The sequence below is a fragment of the Ursus maritimus genome, unplaced genomic scaffold (assembly GCF_017311325.1).
Source record: "Ursus maritimus isolate PB19 unplaced genomic scaffold, ASM1731132v1 scaffold_28, whole genome shotgun sequence".
Classification (NCBI taxonomy): Eukaryota; Metazoa; Chordata; class Mammalia; order Carnivora; family Ursidae; genus Ursus; species Ursus maritimus.
In genome coordinates, this window is record NW_024425341.1 from 4987733 (window position 1) to 5010491 (window position 22759).

Here is a 22759-nt window from a genome sequence, read left to right on the forward strand (position 1 = left end):
TAAAAGCTACTGATTGCAAAACAGTGTTTCCATTTCTCTAAAAACAAACCTTTTTGGTAGGTTTCTACATATTTCATTTAAAGGAAAGGTGAAATGTGGAATAGAAAATGGTGGCAAGATAGATACAAGGGTATTAATATTGGTTCCCTCACAGAGTAAAAATTGAAGATATTAAAAAACGTTGGTGGGGGGCGCCTGGGTGGCACAGCGGTTAAGCGTCTGCCTTCAGCTCAGGGCGTGATCCCGGCGTTATGGGATCGAGCCCCACGTCAGGCTCCTCTGCTGTGAGCCTGCTTCTTCCTCTCCCACTCCCCCAGCTTGTGTTCCCTCTCTCCCTGGCTGTCTCTATCTCTGTCGAATAAATAAAAAAAATCTTTAAAAAAATAAAAAATAAAAAAATAAAAAACGTTGGTGGAATATCAAGGAAATGCTTAAAATCATATAAATGTATAAAATGACATGATGGACAAAATTAATTGTTACAGTTGTGGCTATATTTTGAAGAGTTACATAGACTAATTTTCATTTATCTGGCATACATTAATTTTGCATGATGAAATTAAAATTTGGCTCGAATATTAGATGTAAAACCTCAAGATGAAGACTTGGAATTCTAGTCTGACTTGAATTACAAAGATGTAACATATTAAATATAATAGTCATGCTCTAGTTTAGGCTCAAGTTTAGGGTAGAGACTGTAAAAATTTCAGAAACTAAAACTGTATGAAAAGAAGAATGGCCACTTACTGTTTTTCAAGATGGAGAGTGTACATTTTCTGGTCAAGTTCGATGGCATAAGTGACCTACAGCAAAGTATTCAAGAAGAACATAATTATTAGAAATTCTGAATTCTTAAAAATCAAAAGCCATAACTTCTTAAAATGTATTTACTCTTTCATTTAGACATAGATCATAACACATGTCTCAAATAATATAGATATATATAATATAGACATATATAATTGTAATCCTTCAATCTGGGAATGTATGACAGAATTAATCATAATTAAATTTAAATAAAATCAAAGAGTCTCTATCTATTTCAAAACTAAGAGTACTAGTCACAAAATTTCATAACGAAATTTTAATTTAAAATGGTTACATTTAGAAATGTTGAGTAATCTTTGAAGAAACTTGAATTGTATTATCTTTTTTCTACTTTGCAATTTCTAGCCCAAATATATTGAAAAATTAAAAATAAAACACAGGTTCCCTTTTAAGATTAAAGGAAGTGTCCCCTACTCTTCATCTCCCTGTTCCCTTTAGGAATTGCCTCAGCTACAGAGGGTCACCTCACACCAAGTCACAACTTTCTGAGACAGCCCACATTTAATGACAAGTTCCCTCACCTCAACTCCAGATACTAATGGGCCATGCTAGCTTCACACTATGTTAAGATGTGACTGAGTCTCTGTCTCCCCCTTCTCACTTCCTCCACTCCCGTTCCACAGGGGCTCATCACAAGAGCATACCCTAAAAAACTGCCTTCCCAGGAATCTTCTCAGAGACTATATCCCCAATAACCCTTATCTGTGACATAATCATAAAACGTACACGTTCTTCATGGTGTAGCACATGGTCAATGTGGGTACAATTTCTGCATTTGCAAAGAATTTGAATTCCGTCATTGGGTATAATTTTCTGCATAAGTCATTTTATTTATTTTTGGTTGTGTATATATTTTATTCATGATGAATGCATAAGAGTTCTTGCATTTTAAATTTATGTGTTTTTTAAAATAATTTTTATTATGTTATGTTAGTCACCAAACAGTACATCCTTAGTTTTGATGTAGTGTTCCATGATTCATTGTTTGCGTTTAACACCCAGTGCTCCATGCAATATGTGCCTTCCTTAGTACCCATCACTGGCCTATCATAATTCCCCACCCCCCTCCCCTCTGAAGCCCAGTTGTTTCCCAGAGTCTATAGTCTCTCGTGGTTCATTCCCCCTTCTGTTTACCCCCCCTTCATTCTTCCCTTCCTTCTCCTACCGATCTCCCTGCTATTCCTTATGTTCCATAAATGAGTGAAACCATATGCTAATTGTCTTTCTTTGCTTGACTTATTTCACGTAGCATAATCTCCTCCAGTCCATCCATGTTGCTGCAAATGTTGGCTAATCTTTCTTTCTGATGGCTGCGTAATATTCCATTGTATATATGGACCACATCTTCTTTATCCATTCATCTGTTGAAGGTCATCTCATCTCTTTCCAGAGTTTAGCTACTATAGACAATGGTGCTATGAACATTGGGGTGCCTATAGCACTTCTCTTCATTATGTCTGTATATTTGCGGTGAATACCCACCCAGTAGTGCAATTGCTGGGTCATAGGGTAGCTCAATTTTTAACTTTTTGAGGGACCTCCACACTGTTTTCCAAAGTAGCTGTACCAAATTGCATTCCCACCAACAGTGTAACATGGTTCCCCTTTCTCCATATCCTCTCCAACATTTGTTGTTTCTTGCCTTGTTCATTTTTGTCATTCTAACTGGCATAAGGTGGTATCTCAGTGTGGTTTTGATTTTAATTTCCCTGATGGCTAATGATTTTGAACATTTTTTCATGTGTCCATTAGCCATTTGCATGTCTTCATTGGAAAAGTGTCTGTTCATATCTTCTGCCTATTTTTGTGAATTGATTATTTGTTTCTCATGTATTGAGTTTTAGAAGTTCTTTGTAGATCTTGGATACCAGTCTTTTATCTGTAGTGTCATTTGCAAATATATTCTCCCATTCCGTGGGCTGCCTCTTAGTTTTTTTGATTGCTTCCTTGGCTGTGCAGAAGGTTTTTATCTTGTTGAAGTCCCGTGAGTTCATTTTTTCTTTTGTTTTTCTTGTCTTTGGAGATGTGTTATGCAAGAAGTTCCTGCAGCCGATGTCAAAGAGGTTATAGCCTATGTTCTCCTCTAGGATTTTGGTGGATTGCTGTCTCAATCTAGGTCTTTCATCCATTTGGAGTTTATCTTTGTGTATGGTGTGAGAGAGTGGTCAAGTTTCATTCTTTTGCATATAGCTGTCCAATTTTCCAGCACCATTTATTGAAGAGACTGTCTTTTTTCCACTGGATGCTTTTTCCTGCTTTGTCAAAGATTAGTGGACCATAGAGCCAAGCGTCCATTTCTGAGGTCTCTATTCTGTTCCATTGGTCTATGTGTCTGTTTTTGTGTCAGTACCATGCTGTCTTGGTGATCACAGCTTTGTAGTATAGCTTGAAATCAGGCAACGTGATGTCCCCAACTTTGTTTTTCCTTTTCAACAATTCATTGGTGATTTGGAGCCTTTTCTGGTTCTACACAAATTTAAGGGCTGATTGTTCCAGTTCTTTGAAAAATGTCATTGGTATTTTGATTGGGATGGCATTGAAAGTGTAGATTGCTTTTAGTAGCATAGACATTTTAACTATGTTAATTCTTCCGATCCATGAACATGGAATATTTTTCCAACTTTTTGTGTCTTCTTCAATGTCTTTCAAGAGTGATTTGTAGTTTCTAGAATATAGGTCCTTTACGTCTCTGGTTAAGTTAATTCCAAGATAACATATGATTTTTGGTGTTATTGTAAATGGAATGGATTCCCTAATTTCTCTTTCTTCAGTCTCATTGTTCATGTATAGAAATGCAACTGATTTCTGAGCATTGATTTTGTATCCTGCCACATTACTGAATTGCTCAATAAGTTCTAGTAGTTTGGGGGTGGATTCTTTTGGGTTTTCCATATACAGTATCATGTCATCTGTGAAGAGAGACAGTTTGACTTCTTCTTTGACAATTTGGATACCTTTTATCCCTTTTTGTTGTCTGATTGCTGTTGCAAGGACTTCTAGTACTATGTTGATAATAATGGGTATCCTTGTCATGTCCTGATATTAAGGGAAAGGTTTTCAGCTTTTCCCCATTGAGAGTGATATTCGCTTTAGGCTTTTCATAGATGGTTTTTATGAACTTGAGGAATGTAGCTTCTATCCCTACAGTCTGAAGGGTTTTAATCAGGAAAGGATGCTGTATTTTGTCAAAAGCTTTTTCTGCATCAATTGAGAGGATCATATGGTTCTTGATGCTTTTCTAATTGATGTGATCTATCACACTGATCGATTTTCGAATGTTGAACCACCCTTGCGTCCCAGGGATGAATCCCACTTGGTCATGATGGATAATCCTTTTAATGTACTGTTGAGTCCTATTAGCTAGGATCTTGTTGAGAATTTTGGCGTCCATATTCATCAGGTATATTGGTCTGTAATTTTCCTTTTTGATGGGGCCTTTACCTGGTTTGGGGATCAAGGTAATACTGGCCTCATAGGATGAGTTTGGTAGTTTTCCTTCTGTTTCTATTTTTTGAAACAGCCTCAGGAGAATAGGTATTATTTATTCCTTGAATATTTGGTAGAATTCCCAGGGGAACCCATCAGACCCTGAACTCTTGTTTTTGGGGAGATTTTTGATCTCTGCTTCAATCTCTTTATAATTAATTGGTCTGCTTAAATAATCAACTTCTTCCTGTTTCAGACATGATAGTTTATAAGTTTCCAGGAAGGCATCCATTTCTTCCAGGTTGCTTAATGTATTGGCATATAGTTGTTGATAAAAGTTTCTAATGATCCTTCCTATTTCATTGGTGTTGGTTGTGATATATCCACTTTCATTCATAATTTTATTAATTTGGGTCCTTTCTCTGGTCTTTTGAATAAGTCTGGCCAGTGGCTTATCGATCTTATTTACTCTTTCAAAGAACAAGCTTCTAGTTTTGTTCATCTGATCTGTGCTCCTGGTTTCTAACTCATTGATCTCTGCTCTAATCTTTTCTTTTTTTAAAAGATTTTATTTATTTATTTGTCAGAGAGAGAGCACACAAGCAGGGGGAGTGGCAGAGGCAGAGGGAGAAGCAGGCTCCCCATTGAGCAGGGAGTCTGATGTGGGACTTGATCCCACGACCCTGGGATCATGACCTGAGCCAACGGCAGAAGCTCAACCACCTGAGCCAGTCAGGCGTCCCTCTGCTCTAATCTTAGTCAACTGACTTCTCGTGCATGGGTTAGGCCTGTTCTTCTGTTCCAGCACCACCTTCTTGAGGTGAGAATATAAGAACTGCATTTTAGATTTTTCTATTCTTTTGTATGAGGCTTGGATGACCATGTATTTTCCCCTTAGGAATGCCTTTGCAGTGTCCCAAAGGTTTTGAACTGATGTGTTTTCATTCTCAATGGTTTCCATAAATTGCTTAAGCTCTTCTTTAATTCCCTGGTTTACCCAATCATTCTCAAGTAGGATGGTTCTTACTTTCCAAGTGTTTGAGTTTCTTCCAAATTTTTCCTTGTGATTGAGTTCCAGTTTCAAAGTATTGTGGTCTGAAAATATGCAGAGAATAATGTTAGCCTTTTGGTATCGGTGGAGACCTGTTTTGTAACCCAGAATATGGTCTATTCTGGAGAAAGTTCCATGTGCGTAGTGTTCTGTATATATCTATGAGGTCCCTCTGGTCCAGTATGTCATTCAAAGCTCTTGTTTCTTTGTTGCTTTTCTGCTTAGGTGATCTGTCTATTGCTAGGAGCGGAGTGTTGAGATCTGCTACTATTATTTTATTATTATCTATATGTCTCTTTTTTTTTTGGTTAAGAGTTGGCTTGTGTATCTAGCAGCTCCCCTGTTGGGGGCATATATATTTATAATTGTCATATCCACTTGTTGGATACATCCTTTAAGAATAATATAGTGTCCTTCTGTATCTCTAGTCTTTAGTTTAAAATCTAATCCATCTGATATGAGAATTGCTACCCCAGCTTTCTTTTGAGGTCCATTGGCATGAAAAATGGTTCTCCATCCCTTCACTTTCAGTCTGGATATATCTTTAGGTTCAAAATGGGTCTCTTGTAGACAGCAAATGGATGGGTCATGTTTTTTTATCCCATCTGCAACCCTGTGGCATTTTATGGGAGCATTTAGGCCATTCGCATGGAAAGTGACTATTGAGAGATATGATTTTAATGATGTCATGTTGCCTGTGAAGTTTTTGTTTCTATAGATTGTAAATTTCTGTTGTGTATTACTCTTGGGGTCTTTTTACTTTTATAGAACCCCCCCCCCTTAATATTTCTTGTAGGGCTGGCTTGGTAGTCACATATTCTTTCAGTTTCTGCCAGTCTTGGAAGGTCCTTGTCTCTCCATCCATTCTGAATGACAGCCTTGCTGGATAAAGGATCCTTGGCTGCATGTTCTTCTCAGTTAGAGCTCTGAATATGCCTTGCTAACCTTTCCTGGATTTCTAGGTCTCTGTAGACAGGTCTGACGTTATTCTGATATTTTTCCCTCTGTAGGTTAGGATTCTCTTCCCCCTGGTCTCTTTCAAGATTGTATCCTTGGATTAAATATTTGTGAATTACACTATTATGTGACGTGGTGTAGGTCTGTTGTCATTGATCTGGGGAGGGGTCCTCTTTTCCTCTTGGACATGAATGCTTGTTTCCTTTGCCAAGGTAGGGAAGGTCTCAACTACAATTTGTTCAAATATCTCTTCTAGACCTCTCTCTTTCTCCACCCCCTTGGGGATGCCAATGATTCTGACATTGGAATGTTTCATTGAGTGAATAATCTCCCATCTACATTCTTGAGATTGGATTTTTTTAGCCAAGTTTCCATTTTTTCCTTCTTTTCTATCATCCCATCTTCCAATTCACTAATACGTTCTTCTGCCTCATTTACCCTGGCCCTCAGAGCATCCATTTTAGACTGCATTTCATTCATAGCATTTTTAATTTCCTCCAGATTCACTCTCATTTCTGCCCTTAGAGATTCTACATTCTCATTAATATTTTTGTTAATATTTTTTTCAAGCCTAAACATCATCTTGGCCATTGTTACTCAACTCCATTTCTGACAATTTGGTTATATCCATATCCATCAGTTATGTGGCAGAGGTCCCAGTCTCTGTCTCCTTTCTTTGCTGAAGATTCCTCCTCCTCGTCATTCTAATAAGGAGAGGTTGTGGGGATGCACAGACCTCAAATTATTGACCAGGACCCAGGCACTGTGCACTTGTTGTATAGGGACCTTAAGGATGTGGGCTTCTTGATTTTTCAGCCTGCCATCTGGGGGAGGGGCCTGCCACACTGATACTCAGGCCACCCTGTTTGTGTAAAGTCTCCCTGCCCCCTGCGAGGGGGGATGGGGATGCGCACACTGTGAGCCAGTATTTCTAGGCTTTTGTTCTCTGGCAGCATCCCCTTGCAGTTTTCTGTGACTCTTCTGAGAGTCAGAGCCACAGTGGCCATATCCTAGCCTCTGTTTCAGAACAGAAAGATCACAGTCCACTCTCCACTGAGCTCTCCTGGCCATTTTAACTCTTTTCTGTTGGTGCTGCTAAAGACCTCATAGCATCCTGGGTTGTGCTCCCCATAGCCACTCTCCCAGTCCTCCCTACCAGGGCCCATCCATCTCTGTCCTTTGTGATTCTAACACTGCCAGCTGTCCCCGGATCCCCACGTGTGCTCCCAAGCTCCCTGTTTTAGTGTGGTTCTCGTGCACTCCAGAGCTCCGGTTTTCAGTTTGGTTGTGTGTGCGCTCCCAAGCTCCCGGTATCAGTCTAGTTCGAGTGTGCACTCCAGAGCTCCGGTTCTCAGTTTGGATGCGTGTGCGATCCCAGGCTCACGGTTTCGGTCTAGTTTCAGTGCGTGCTCCGGCACTCCGGTTGTCAGTCTAGTGGTGTGTGTGTTCCCAGGCTCCGGGTCTCAGTCTGCTCTCTCGTGGGTGCATGCCAGTCCGCCAGTCCGGCCTGCTCCCCAGTGCAGGTGGCTACTGCTTCCAGCACCCAAGCGTGGGGGCTCCCTCCCCCTTCTATTTATCTTCTGATACCTGTGCACAGGTTCACGGCTCCCCGCTTTGTACCTCAATACTCAGCACTGGAGATGTTCATTTATAGAGATCCAGATGTATCTTCCTATGTCTAGGGCTGATTTCATGGGTGTTCAGGATGATCTGGTAGATATCCAGCTCAATTCAGGCGACCAGCTGAAAAAAGGGGTCCTCGACTCCTCCACCATCTTTTCCGACCTCCTAAATTTATCTGCATAAGTCATTTTAATCCTTCTCATGTTCAGCCTTCTGTAAGTTTACAGCTATTGAAGAAAGTGTGTTGGGGCATATGGGTGGTGCAGTTAGTTAAGCATCTGACTCTTGATGTCAGCTCAGGTCATGATCTAAGCTCCCTGAGCCTGGAGGTGTGAAATGGAGCCCCATGTCCAGCTCTCTGCTCAGTGCAGTCTGCTTAAGACTCTCTCTCCCTCTGCCCCTTCCCCTTCTCTAAAATAAATAAATAAATCTTTAAAAAAGAAAAAACAGATGTGTCAACATCTCCCTAAATTATTGTGATATTATTTCTTTCTCCTTTTAATCTGTAGTTTTCTTCATTACATATTTTGTTTGGGTGTAAACAGGAGTAAAATTAACAAAATTGCAAACAATTATAAAGTAGGCCTCTATGTCATCTTCAGAATATGACTTGAATTTGGGGTTGTAATTCTTCTATTTCATCCATTATCATTTAATATACATTATGACTTAGGATTTCTTCTTCAACCCATGAATAATGTAGAAGTGTATTTTTAAATTTCCATATACATTTTTAGAACTTTTAAAGATTTAACTTAATTGAATTGATACCAGATACTGTATTGGTAATATTTGATTTTTAACGATTTTTTCCTTTTGTCAATTTTGTTGAATAATATGCATATTCCTGAGAAGAATGTGCATCATTACTGTAGAGATAAAGTTGAATTGTAGTTGGATCAGAAAAACACTATCTTTACCTCTGGGGTTTGCCTAGAACTCTGGACGTTTCTCACTTTCAGCTAAGACAAAGGCAGTGAGATTTGTAAGGTACTTTTTCAGGTTCAAGTACTCTCTTGGCCAAGGTTAACTTCTTTAGTGTTTCCCTACCTAGGCTGACAAGGCTGGCTTGGCTACTGAGAGTCACTGAAAGCTTTTTAAGGAGCTCTCTGAAAGCCAAAATTTCCCCCATAAGTCTCGCTACTTCAAGCCAGGGACTCAGCATGTTCCAGAAGCAGAGTTTGGGTTCATAGGAATGTTTCTTGAATTCCTGATATTTGCCTGAATTCTCTTTCTCTTGCTGTATCATATGCTTTGCCATTACATAAAAGCCTCACGATGATTCCCTATAGAGTCTAGTGAGCCCTAACGAACAGCAGAGAGGAAAAAACAATATATTCAGGGTGATGGGTTCAATTCTATATAAAGCCATCAATAAAATATTTTATTGTTCAAATTGTCTTTATGAATCTTTTTATGATTTAAAAACCAACATTTGAGAAAAGATCTATGAAAATGGATTTGAAAAATTTTAAGATCTATGAACATAGATTTGAAAATTTCTCCCTCTACTGCAATCAGTTCTTACATATGCTGAGAGCATTTTTAAATACATACAAATTTAGAATTTTTATATGTTCCTAGTGAACTAAATATTTTATTAAGTAATGATGCTTATCTCTCACAATGGTGTACTGGTGTGTGTACTAAATGTGGATTTTTTTCTGTTTTTCTCATGGATACTTGTGTTTGCTTTTGGTTAGCATTTTCGCAGTAGTTGTCATACTCCTCTTAACATTTTAAACTCTCTGGATATTTATTTTCGGTGTAATAGCTTTTACGAACACATAATCACCAGATTTTTTTGGTGCCATAAAGGGAGACAGTCGAACAGACCACTCAGTCTATAAAACCTGCCCCACTGTCTAACAATTTTCCAGTTAGTAATTCAATGCTCCTCCTAGATTTGGCCACTGAGGTTCCAATACTTGGATTCCTAGCAGATGCCTCTGTGTCTTTACATCAACCTTCTTTCTTGAAATCAAAATGTCCTAACCAAAACTTCTAATTCATATAAAAAGAAACAAAATCAGTAAGAAATTAACAAGAGAAACAAACTGAGGGCCTCAGAGGGGAGAGAGTTGGGGGAATGGGATAGACCGGAGATGGGTAGTAAGGAGGGCACGTATTGCATGGTGCACTGGGTGTTATACACAACTAATGAATCATCGAACTTTACATCAAAAACCAGTGATGTACTGTATGGTGACTAACATAAAATAATAAAAAAATATTATTATAATTATAATTAAAAAAAGAAATTAACAAGAAAGAAAAGATTCAAATAGGCAATATACATCAAGGCATGTTATCTTAAGACTTAATTAAAAAATGCCAGTTAAAAGTGAAGCATTCATTTTCATGTTCATGTTAAAAGAAATGAGAACTAAGCCTGGAAAGCCCTCAAGTAGGTAAGTGTCATTATTTTTTGTTAATGGGAGTCAACTAACACAACTTTTATGAGACGTTTTGCAATATTTATCATTTTTTTTTAATGACTTGCCCATCGATCCTATGGAAATGACTATCCAAGAAGGCTTATAAAACTACATGTTTGGGTGCCTGGGTGGCTCAGTCAGTTAAGCGGTTAAGCACCTGCCTTCCACTCAGGTGATGATCCCAGGGTCTTGGGATCCAACCCTGCATCTTCTGGCTCCTTGCTGAGCGGGGAGTCTGCTTATCCCCCTCCCTCTGCCCCTCGGTCTGTTGCCTCTGCCTCTGCCTCTCCCTCCGCTCATGCTCATGCTCTCTCTCTCTCGAATAAATAAATATTTTTAAAAACTACATTTTTAAATTTGACAAAGAATGATGTTACATCCATATAATGAGATGATCATGCAGTTATGAAAAATAATGACAAAGCTGTATTTATGATCATCAAAGTAAATTCTAACTTTATAAATAAATTAAAAGTCAATGAGCACACTCATATATTATTATTAAAAATATATGTGCAGGAGTGTGCACGTCTCTAAAAATTAATTCAGTTCAAATTTACTACCTTTAGAAACCAAGGCAGACATTCACTTCTTAACAACTCTGTGTGCTCTCTAGATTTAATTTTACAATGTATGTGCTTTACTTTTTAATCAGATTATATATGCAAATATAGGCATGAAGAAATTCTTTAGTCATTTTAAAAATCATGTTACAAGGTAAATATTACTGTGACCTCATATACATGGAATAAATATTTAAATGCACATATTTTCTAGAGAAAAAGTCCGGTAATCTGTATATATTATTTTGTGTGACAGGAATTTGGGGTACGTTTTTCTGAGTTGGTTTTTAAAAAGTTTCATAGTGTTTATTAGGAAATGAAAAGAAAAATCAAACACTTTCATTGAGACAAAATGACTCTTTAACACAGTAATTAGAACAAAAAATTTCAAAGGAATATGCATGAATTGATTTGGGTCATGTAGTCCAATAAAAATAAAGTATTCATTTTAAAAAAGGGATTTCCACAGGATGCTTGGGTGGCTCAATTGGTTAAGCACCTGAATCTTGATTTCAGCTCAGGTCACAATTTCCCGTCGAGATGGAGCCCCCCATCAACCTCGGCCCTCAGTGGGGAGCATGCTTAAGATTCTCACTTTTCCTCTGCCTCTGTCCCTCCCCCTTAACTCGCACACTCTGTCACAAAAATAAGTATAAAAGTACAACTTAAAAGAGGGATTTCTTAATTACATGCGTTTCTGAAACTTCACCGTCGCTGCTGTTTGTCCCAATCTTCCGCGGCACTGTAATTTGTAGAAGTGATGTTTCAGGATCTACAGCAAGGAAAACATGTGTGAGCATTCCCCAGTGCTTGGCAGCGTCCTTATTCTTCACTTGTCCTCTCACATCACGTCACTCTTCCAACTTAACCACTTTGGAGCATGACCCTCCACCATCCAGAGCCTTTTGGGACATGTTGACCTCAGCCCCAGCAGGCGAAGAAGTGCTGCTCTGGAGGCCCCACCTCCCAGAAGATGTGCGCCCTCTCCTCCAAGTGCAGGGTCAGGCAAGTGAGGGGCAACTGTCCCAGTCCCGCTCTGAGCCCTCCAAGCAGCAGGCCCAGGAGGATCTGACTCTAGGCGGGCTCTGACAAGACGCTGGGCTCTCCCCAACCAGACCCGGGGTTCTGGAGCGAGGTTCTGGGGCCCGCCACGCCCAGAGGCTCTGGGACAAGTGGCCCTCTATGGAGCAGGGTCCTTCACTCACGAGGGCCCGCGGAGGTCAGCCGGCTTAGGCCTGAGAGGATCAGCAGGAGAGACAGCATTGTGGGGCCTGCCGGCCTTGCCACGGTGGTGGCTGTTGGCTGCCTAACCGCGGCGGCTCGCGCGGGACCTGCTATCCCGGCCAGTGGGGCGGGTGTCTGCGCGGGCAGCCAGGAGGCGGGGGAGGGGGTGTGGCTGCTCCACCCACCCCGCCCCCTCTGCGGACCCTGCGCACAGCCGCAGTCTCCAGCACCCACCCACCGCCCACTGCGCGCTTGAGGCACAGGCTTGCCTGTCCTGGTGCACTCGTGGGTTTGGGCTTAATTTTCCAAAGCGCGGATGTTGGAAGCGAGTTCAGGAATGATGTAAGGGTCATAAAGTGCATTTTCTTCTCTGGAAATGGGCCATTTGCTGGTGAAGCGCTTGGCAATGTTAATAGTCCAGGTCATAGTTTTCTGGCACAATGGCTGAATTACTGTAGTGAAGGAAAACAGAAAATGGAAGTTCGCAGTGTGTTTGGTAACATACAGTTGCCTATTTTAACCATATCTACTGCTGGATTTCTAATTTAAGCCGCAGGTCAAAACACATACACATACGTGCAGACACATGAAGAGTAAAAAAAGTGGTATCTAAGGTCTTCATTGGTAGATAACTTTGTTTGTTAGAAAACTCTCTGGTTATCTTTGTGTATGGTGTGAGGGAGTGGTCAAATTTCATTCTTTTGCTTGTAGCTGTCCAATTTTCCCAGCACCATTTATTGAAGAGACTGTCTTTTTTCCACTGGATGTTTTTTCCTGCTTTATCGAAGATTAGTTGCCCAAAGAGCCAAGGGTCCATTTCCGGGTTCTCTATTCTGTTCCATTGGTCTATGTGTTTGTTTTTTTGCCAGTACCATGCTGTCTTTGTGATCAACTCTAAATGGATAAAGACCTCGATGTGAGACAGGAATCCATCAAAATCCTAGAGGAGAGCATAGGCAGCAACCTCTAAGACATCGGCCACAGCAACCTTTCTCAAGACACATCTCCAAAGGCAAGAGAAACAAAAGAGAAAATGAACTTGTGGGACTTCATCAAGATCAAAAGCTTCTGCACAGCCAAGGAAACAGTCAAAAAAACTAAGAGGCAGCCCACGGAATGGGACAATATATTTGCAAATGACACTACAGATAAAAGACTGTATCCAAGATCTACAAAGAACTTCTCAAACTCAATTCACGAGAAACAAATAATCAAATCAAAAAAATGGGCAGAAGATATGAACAGACACTTTTCCAATGATGACATACAAATGGCTAACAGACACATGAAAAAATGTTCAAAATCATTAGCCATCAGGGAAATTCAAATCAAAACCACTTTGAGATACCACCTTATGCTAGTTAGAATGGCAAAAATGGACAAGGCAAGAAACAACAATTGTTGGAGAGGATGTGGAGAAAGGGGATCCCTCCTACATTGTTGGTGGGAATGCAAGTTGGTACAGCCACTCTGGAAAACAGTGTGGAGGTCCCTTAAAAAGTTAAAAATTGAGTTACCCTATGATCCAGCAATTGCACTACTGAGTATTTACCCCAAAGATACAGACGTAGTGAAGAGAAGGGCCATATGCACTTCAATGTTCATAGCAGCATTGTCCACAATAGCTAAATTGTGGAAGGAACCGAGATGCTCTTCAACAGATGATTGGATGAAGAAGCTGTGGTCCATATATACAATGGAATATTACTCAGCTATCAAAAAGAATGGTTTCTCAACATTTGCTGCAACATGGACGGCATTGGAGGAGATAGTGCTAAGTGAAATAAGTCAAGCAGAGAAAGACAATTATCATATGATTTCTCTCATCTATGGAACATAAGAACTAGGAAGATTGGTAGGAGAAGAAAGGTGTAAAGAAAGGGTGGGTAATCAGAAAGGGGAATGAGGCATGAGAGACTAATGACTCTGAGAACCAAACTGCGGGCTTCAGGGGGGGTTGGGGGAATGGGATAGGCTGGTGATGGGTAGTAAGGAGGGCACATATTGCATGGTGCACTGGGTGTTATACGCAACTAATGAATCATCGAACTTCACATTAAAAAATAAATAAATAAAATAAAATAAAATATATGAACATGTAACAGTGAAAAAAAAAGAAAACTCTCTGATTAAGGAAACTCATTGAAAAGCTAAATATGGAATGGGTGTGTATATGTGTTTTACTGTCTCAGTATGGTTTTGGACTTAAAGTATCAGGCCAAAAAAAGAAAAGAAAAAGAAAGAAAAGAAATCACAACTATGAAATGATCCTGTAAGAACAACTGTATTTTCCCATTATTGATTTACTCCATTGTGTATAACTTGGCTTCTTAGGAAAATCTGGCTAGTAAAAGGTTAAGTGTAAACTTTTTCCCCTATCAGTATGGCAAAGGGAATAACTAGGAAAGAGCAGTCATTTTTTTGGATAAATATGCAAGTTGTGACTTGCATAATTTCAGTTTGCAAGGACTTTTTTGCTGGATAATTCTTGAGTACTCCTTCCTGGGAACACTTCTGCTTACCTTCCTTACATACAATATTTATGTGCAAAATCAAATGATTGTTTTCTCAATTTGTAAAAGGAAAACAAGAGGAAATGGAGAAGGCTAGCCTTTTAAAAATATATATATTCCTTTTTAATGATTTTTTCAAATCTAATTTTAGTGTCTATTTATCAAGAAAATATTGGTACAGGTAATAAATGATAACAGAAGGAATTTAACTTAAAAATAGCCAATTCTGCATATTTCACGGAAGTATTTATAGCCTAATCAATTAGTTTGGCTGTTATCCATGTTGTATACTGCAGTTAATTTATTTGAATACTGCCATGTACCTTAAAGTTAGTATTTTTATCTTTTTTGCCAAATTATATGAAAATTGATGGGATTAACATATAAAAATTATGTTACTCTTAAGCTTTCTTCCTGGTTGTCTATAACCTGATCAAACTTTTGAAGTCTTATATATATGTTATTGAAGGGATAAGTATTAAAAGATTGTTCCTAGTTCTACTAAAAATCTCCGTGTTCAGTCAAGTAACCAAAAGGGGAAATACATATTTATTACTTAAATTCATTACTGTATTTGCACCGTTGGTATTGAATGCCCTTTTTTTTTCTTTTTTTTGCTGGACATCGTAATTTACAGGCATTCTCAACATTTGAATTTAATTCAACAAGTACTTTTTACATGCATAGTATAAGCCCGAAACCAAACAGATATCAAAATATGTGTGACAACATCCTTGTCTCTTTCTTGGTTTGCCTCCCCCACCCCCTGCTCATTTGTTTTGTTTCTTAAATTCCACATATGGGTGAAATCATATGGTATTTCTCTTCCTCAGACTGACTTATGTCACCTAGCATTATACTCTCTACCTCCATCCATGTCATTGCAAATGACAAGATTTCATTCTTTTTTACGGCTGAGTAATATTCCATTGTATATATAGACTATTTCTTCTTTATCTATTCATCAGTCAATGGACACGAGCTGTTTCCATAGTTTGGCTATTGTAAATAATGCTGCTATAACATTAAGGTGCATGAATTCCTTTGAATTCGTATTTTTGTATTCTTTGGGTAAATACCTAGTATGTAATTCCTGGATCATGAGGTACTTCTATTTTTAACTTTTTGAGGAACCTCCATACTGTTTTCCACAGTGGCTGCACCAGTTTGCAATCCAACCAGCAGTGCAAGAAGGTTTACTTTCTCTGCACCCTTGCTCCACTTTCTTCACAACCTTGCATAGGAAACACCTAGTGTTTCTTGTACTGTTGATTTTTGCCGTTCTGACTGGTGTGAGGCACTCTCTCATTGTAGTTTGGCTTTGCATTTCCCTAATGATCTCTGATGTTGAGCATCTTCTCATGTGTCTGTTGGCCATCTGTATGTCTTCTTTGGAAAAATGTCTATTCATGTCTTCTGCCCATTTTTTAATTGAATCCTTCATTTTTGGGGTCTTGAGTTGTATAATTTACATATTTGGATACTAATCCTTTATCAGCTGTGTCATTAGCAAATATCTTCTCCCATTCCATAGGTTGCCTTTTAGTTTTGTTGGTTGTTTCTTTCACTGTGCAGAAGCTTTTTATTTTGATGTAGTCCCTTTAGTTTATTTTTGTTTTTGTTTCCCTTGCCTCAGGAAACATATCTAGAAAGATGTTGCTATGCCCAATGTCAAAGAAGTGACTGTCTGTGTTCTTCTCTAGGATTTTAATGGTTTCCTGTCTCTCATTTAGGTCCTTAGTCCATTTTGAATTTATTTTTGTGTGTGGTATAAGAAAGTAGTCCCGTTTCATTCTTTTGCATGTTGCTGTCCTGTTTTCCCAATAGCATTTGTTGAAGAGGCTGTCTTTTTCCACTAGATGTTCTTTCTTGCTTGGTTGAAGATGAATTGACCATATAGTTGTGGTTTAATTTCTCGGTTTTCTATTCTGTCATTGATCTATGTGTCTATTTCTGTGCAAGTACCACACCCTCTTGATGACTACAGATTTGTGATATAACTTGAAGTCCAGAATTGTGATACCTCCAGTTTTGTTTTTCTTTTTCAGTATTGCTTTAGCTATTCGGGGCTTTTGTGGTTCCATATAAATTTCAGGATTGTTTGTTCTAGCTCTGTGAAAAATGCTGTTTGTATTGCAATAAACGTGTAGGTTGCTTGGGTAATATAGACATTTTAATAATATTTGTTCTTTCAGTCCATGAACAAGGAATGTCTTCCCATTCCTTTGTGACATTTTCAATTTCTTTCATCAGTGTTTTATAGTTTTAAGAGTATAGGTCTTTCACCTCTTTGGTTAGGTTTATTCTTAGTTATCTTATGGTTCTTGGTCCAATTGTGAATGGAACTAATTCTTTATTTTCTTTTTCTGCTTCTTCATTATTGTGATGTATAGAAATGCAACCAATTTCTGTATGTTGATTTTGTATTTTACAACTCGGTCGTTTATCAGTTCTAGCAATTTTGATGCATTCTTTAGGATTCTCTACATATAGTATCATGTCATCTGGGAATGCTGAGAGTTTTTACTTCTTCCCTACTGACTTGGATGCCTTTATTTCTTTTGATTTTTGATTGCTGAGGCCAGAACTTCCAGTTCTATGTTAAGGAATAGTGGTGAGAGAGGACATTCTTGTCTTGTTCCTGACTATAGAGGAAAAGCTCTCGGTTTTTAATATCTCATTAAGGATAATATTAGCTGTGGGTTTTTCATAGACGGCCTTTATTGTGTTGAGTATGTTCCCTCTAAACCTACTTTGTTGAGGATTTTTCATGCATGGATATTGTACTGTGTCAAATGCTTTTTCTGTATGTATTGAGAGGATCATATGGTTTCTTATGTCCTTCTTTTATTATTAATGTGGTATTTCACATTAATTGATTTGTGAATATTAAACCACCCTTACAGCCCAGGAATAAGTCCTACTCAATCATGGTGAATGATTTTTTAATGTATTGTTTTTGCATCCATTTTCATCAGGGGTCTTAGCATGTAGTTCTCTTTTAGTGGAGTCTTCGTCTGGTTTAGGAATCAGGGCATTCTGCTAGCCTACATAATAGGAAGTGGGAAGTTTACTTTCCTCTTCTCATTTTTGGAATTGTTTTGAGAAGATAGCACATCAACTCTCCTTTAAATTTGTGGTGGAATTCCCCTGTGAATCTGTCTGGCCCTAGACTTATTTGTTGGGAGATTTTCAATTACCGATTCAATTTTTTTGCTAGTTATTGGTCTGTTCAAGTTTTCTATCTCTTCCTTTTTCATTTTTGTTAGTTTATATGTTTCTAGGAATTCATCCATTTCCTCAGGTTGTCCAATTTGTTGACATATAGTTTTTCATAATATTCTCTCTTGTAATTGGGGGGCACCTGGTGGCTCAGTCTGTTAAGTGTCTGACTCTTGGTTTTAGCTCAGGTCATGATCTCCAGGGAGTGAGATTGAGCACCCTGTCAGGTTCTGTGTTCAGGATGGAGTCTGCTTGAATTCTTTCCTCTCTCTCTACTCCATTCCCCAGCTCTACACTCTCTCTCCAAAATAAAGAACTAAAACTCTTTAAAAATATTCTCTTATCTTTGTATTTCTGTGGGGTTGTTTTTATTTCTCTTCTCTCATTTGTAGATTTTATATATTTGGGGTCTTTCTCTTTTCTTTCTTTTTTAAAGATTTTATTTGTTGGAGAGAGAGAGAGAACACAGGGTGAGGAGGGGCAGAGGAGAGGGAAAAAGTCCCAAGCAGACTCCACACTGAGTGTGGAGCCCAATGCAGGGCTTACTCTTGCTCCTGAGATCATGACCTGAGCTAAAACCAAGAGTCAGATGCTTAACTGCCTGAGTCACCCAGGCACCCATCTTTTCTTTTTGATAAGCCTGGTAAGGGGTATATCAATTGTATTAATTTTTTTCCAAAGACCACCTTCATGTTTCATTGAACTGTTCTATTGTTTTCTTTAGTTTCTATATCATTTTTTTCTGTTCTAATTACTATTTTCTTCCTTCTGCTGGCTTTAGGCTAGCTCCTTTAAGTGTAAGCCTTGGTTGTTAATTTGAGATTTTTCTTGCCTTTTGAGGTAGGCCTGCATTGCTATCCTTCTTAGGACCATTTTGCTGCATCTCAAGGTTTTGGACAATGGTGTTTTCATTTTCATTTGTTTCCATGTATTTTTTGTTGTTGTTGTTCATTGTTTAGTAGTATGTTGTTTAACCTCCATGTATTTGTAGTCTTTCCAAATTTTTTCTTTGGTTGGCTACTAGTTTCATACCATTGTAGTCAGAAAAGGTGCATGGTATGACTCCAATCTTTTTGCATTTGTTGAGACCTGTTTCATGACTTAATATGTGATGTGCTGTGGAGAATGTTCCATGTGCACTTGAAAAGAATGTATATTCTTCTGTTTTAGGGTGGAATGTTCTGAATATATCTGTTAAGTCCATTTTTCCAGTGTGTAATTTAAAGCCATTGTTTAGGGGCGCCTGGGTAGCGCAGTCGTTACGCGTCTGCCTTCGGCTCAGAGCGTGATCCTGGCGTTGCGGGATCGAGTCCCACATCGGGCTCCTCGGCTGGGAGCCTGCTTCTTCCTCTCCCTCTCCCCTGCTCTGTTCCCTCTCTCGCTGGCTGTCTCTCTGTCACATAAATAAATAAAATCTTTAAAAAAAATAAATAAATAAATAAAAAATAAAGCCACTGTTTATTTTCTGCTTAGATGATCTGTCCATTGATGTAAGTGGGGTGTTAAAGTCCCCTACTGTTATTGTACTATATTCAATGAGTTCCTTTATGTTTGTTTAGTTGTTTTATATATTTGGGTGTGCTCCCATGTTGGGGGCACAAATATTTACAATTGTTATATCTTCATGTTGGATTATCTGCTTTATGATTATATAGTGCCCTTCTTTGTCTCTTGTTACTGTGTTTGTTTTAAAGTCTGATATAAGTATTGTTACTCCAGCTTTGTTTTGACATCAATTTGTGTGAGAAATGTTTCTCCATCCTCTTATTTTCAATCTTTAGGTCAAAAATGAATCTCTTGTAGATAGCATATGGATGTGTCTTGTTTTTTAATCCATCCTAACACCCTATATCTTCTGATTGGAGAGTTTAGTCTGTTTACATTCAAAGTAACTATTAATAGATAGGTATTTGTTGCCATTTCATTCTTGTTTTGTCATTATTTCTGGAGATTTTCTTGTCTTTGTCACTTTGGTCTCTCCTTTTCACTGAAAGACTTACCTATAATATTTCTTGTAGGATTGGTTTAGAGAAAGTTGTTGAAACAGACCACTACAAGAAATCATCAAAGTACTGGGGAAGAAAGCAAGAGAGTAAAAAGGAAACAAAGGATATATCTTTTTTGTCTTTTCTATTTGTGTGTGTGTGTGTTCTGTTTAATTTCTTTCATTAATGTCTTATGGTTTTCAGAGTATAGGTCTTTTACCTCCTAGGTTAAATGCGTTTCAGGGTATTTTATTCTAATGATACCATTGCAATGGAATTGTTTTCTTACTTTCTCTTTCTGATAGTAAGTAGAAGAAGATCTGTACGTGTGTGTGTGTGTGTGTGTGTGTGTGTATGTTTATCCTCCTATTGAGATCTTCCACAAAATAAAACTTTTAAATTTGGATGAAATATAATTTATTATTTTTGTATGTGTTGCGTTTATAGTGTTAGGTAAGGAGATCTTCACAACGCTCTTTATCCCAAAGGTTTTCTCCTTTTTATTTCCCTTAATTTTGGACATTTCCCCCTCAAAATCTGTTCAAACTAACAAGTTCAGAAAGGTTGCAATAATAAGAGATCAACACACAAACTTAATTGCATTTCTACTACCAACAACTGTGTGAAAATAGATATTAAAATGAATTTGTTTATAATTTCTAGGAAAATTAATATACTCTTTGGCATCTATATGCAGAAAATTTAAATAAATCAAAGAAAACTAAATAAATGGAAAGATGTGTTCGTGAGTTGGAACATTTAACATAGTAAAGAGGTAAATTTTGACATGATTCTTATTAAAATTGCAGCAACTGTTTGTATAGACATGGACAAGCTAATTATAAAATGTACGTGAAAATGCCAAGGATCAAAAATAGTCAAAACAATCTTGAAAAAGATGAGTAAAGTGAACATTGTACTTGATATTGTCTTCCTACATAACTACAGTTATCAAGACAGTATAATACTGGCTGGGGGATAGCTACTAGAACAGTTGAATGGAGTAGAGATCTTAGAAATAAATCTACATGAATATGCCCAACTGGTTTTTAACAAAGTTTCTAAAGCAATTGAATGGAAAAAAAATATAGCCTTTTAAATAAATGGTGCCACTGCAATTAAACATCCAAAGGCAAAAGAATGAACCTGGACTGATATCTCATACATTATACAAAATTAGATAAAATTTGACCCAAGGGTTAAGTGAAAAATGTAAAACTAGAAAACTTTTGAAGAAAAACTTAGGAGAAGATATTTGTGATCTAGGACTAGTCAAAAAGTTTTTAGTTTTAATACCAAAACCACACACATAAGAGAGAAAATAGATTTGACTTTATTAAATTTTAAAATACACACTTTGTGAGAAACCCTGTTGAGAGGACTAAAAAAATTAAAATTCAGACTGGGAAAAAAGAGTTTCAGACTGAATATCTGACATAGGACACTTATCTAGAGTATAAAAGAACCTCAAAAAGTCAACAAAAAAATCAAAAATGAAATAAAAAATATTGCAAGACAAATGAAAAGGGAACTACAATGTTTCAAAACTGATGGATGCAGCAAAAGCAGTTGCAAGGGGGAAGTTCATAGCAATAAATGCCTACCTCAAGAAACAAGAAAAATATCGAGTAAACAACCTAACTTAACACATAAAGAAAATAAAGTACAAATTAAGCCCAAAGTTGGTAGAAGGAAGGAAGTTATAAAGATTAGAATAGAAAAAAAATGATGTAGAGACTAAAAAGGGAGTAGAAAAGATCAACGAATGCAAGAGCTGGTTCTTTGAAAAGAGTTTACAGACAAAGCTTTTGCAAGACTTACCAAGAAAAATAGAGATGACTCAAATAAATAAAATCATAAAGCAAAGAGGAGAGGTTCAAACTGGTATCACGATAATACAAAGGATCATAAGAGACTACAATAAACAATTATATGCCAAAAATTGAACAACGTAGAAGAAATGGATAAGTTCCTAGAAGCTACACACTTCCAAGACTGAATCATGAAGAAACAGAAAATCTGAATGCACCAAATACTACTAAGGAGATTGAATCAGTATTAAAATCTTCCCAGCAAAGGTCCAGGACAGATGGCTTTTCTGATGAATTCTACTAATCATTCAAAGAACAATTAAAAACTATATTTCTCAAACTCTTCCAAAAAATAGAAGGGGACAAAACATTTCCAAATGCATTTTATGAGACCCACATTATCCTAATAACAAAATCAGATAAGAACACCCCAAGAAAATAAAATTATAGGTCAATATCCTGGATATAGATGCAAAAACCCTCAACAAAATATTATCAAACCAAATTCAACAATACATTAAAAGGATCATACACTATGATCAAGTGGAATATATTCCAGGGATGTAAGGGTGTTCGACATCCACAAATCAATCAATGCCATACACCACATTAACAAAATGAATAATAAAAATCATATGACCATCTCAATAGAGGCAGAAAAAACACTTGACAAAATTCAAAAGCCATTTTATATAAAAACTCAACAAAGTGGGTATAGAGAGAACATACCTCAACATAATAAAGGCCATATATGACAAGCCCACACCTAACATCATACCTATAAGTGAAAAGTTGAAAACTTTTCCTCTGAGATCAGAAATCAGATAAGGATGCCCATTCTTGCCAATTATATCCAACCTGGTACTGGAATTCCTAACCAGAGAAATTAGGCAAGGAAAAGAAATAGAAAGCATAAAAATCAGAAAGGAAGAAGTAAAATTGTTTCTGTTTACAGATAATATGATCTTATATACAGAAAACCTCAAAGATTCAAAAAAAAAACAAAAACCTGGCAGACCTAATAAGCATATGCATCCAAGTTGTAGGATACAAAATCAACATACAAAAACCAGCTGTGTTTTTACATACAATCAACAATCAAAAAAGGAAAATAAGAA

The 22759-nt window shown here is 37.6% G+C and overlaps 2 protein-coding genes across 2 annotated transcripts in view; both read right to left on the reverse strand.

Moving 5' to 3' along the window:
• The window catches only part of LOC103659149 (A disintegrin and metallopeptidase domain 3-like), a 122477-nt gene extending 110288 nt beyond the window's left edge, over positions 1-12189 (reverse strand). The window contains exons 1-3 of the mRNA XM_040643169.1: positions 12092-12189; positions 11576-11658; positions 748-803 (exon numbers count right to left, since the gene is read on the reverse strand). Coding sequence (XP_040499103.1) covers positions 748-803; positions 11576-11658; positions 12092-12149 — 197 coding nt within the window. The 5' untranslated portion in view covers positions 12150-12189. The remainder of the gene's footprint in view (positions 1-747; positions 804-11575; positions 11659-12091) is intronic.
• A 218-nt stretch (positions 12190-12407) lies between these two features.
• The window catches only part of LOC103659148 (disintegrin and metalloproteinase domain-containing protein 5-like), a 163794-nt gene continuing 153442 nt past the window's right edge, over positions 12408-22759 (reverse strand). The window contains exon 16 of the mRNA XM_040643170.1: positions 12408-12562. Within this exon, the coding sequence (XP_040499104.1) occupies positions 12408-12562 (155 nt within the window). The remainder of the gene's footprint in view (positions 12563-22759) is intronic.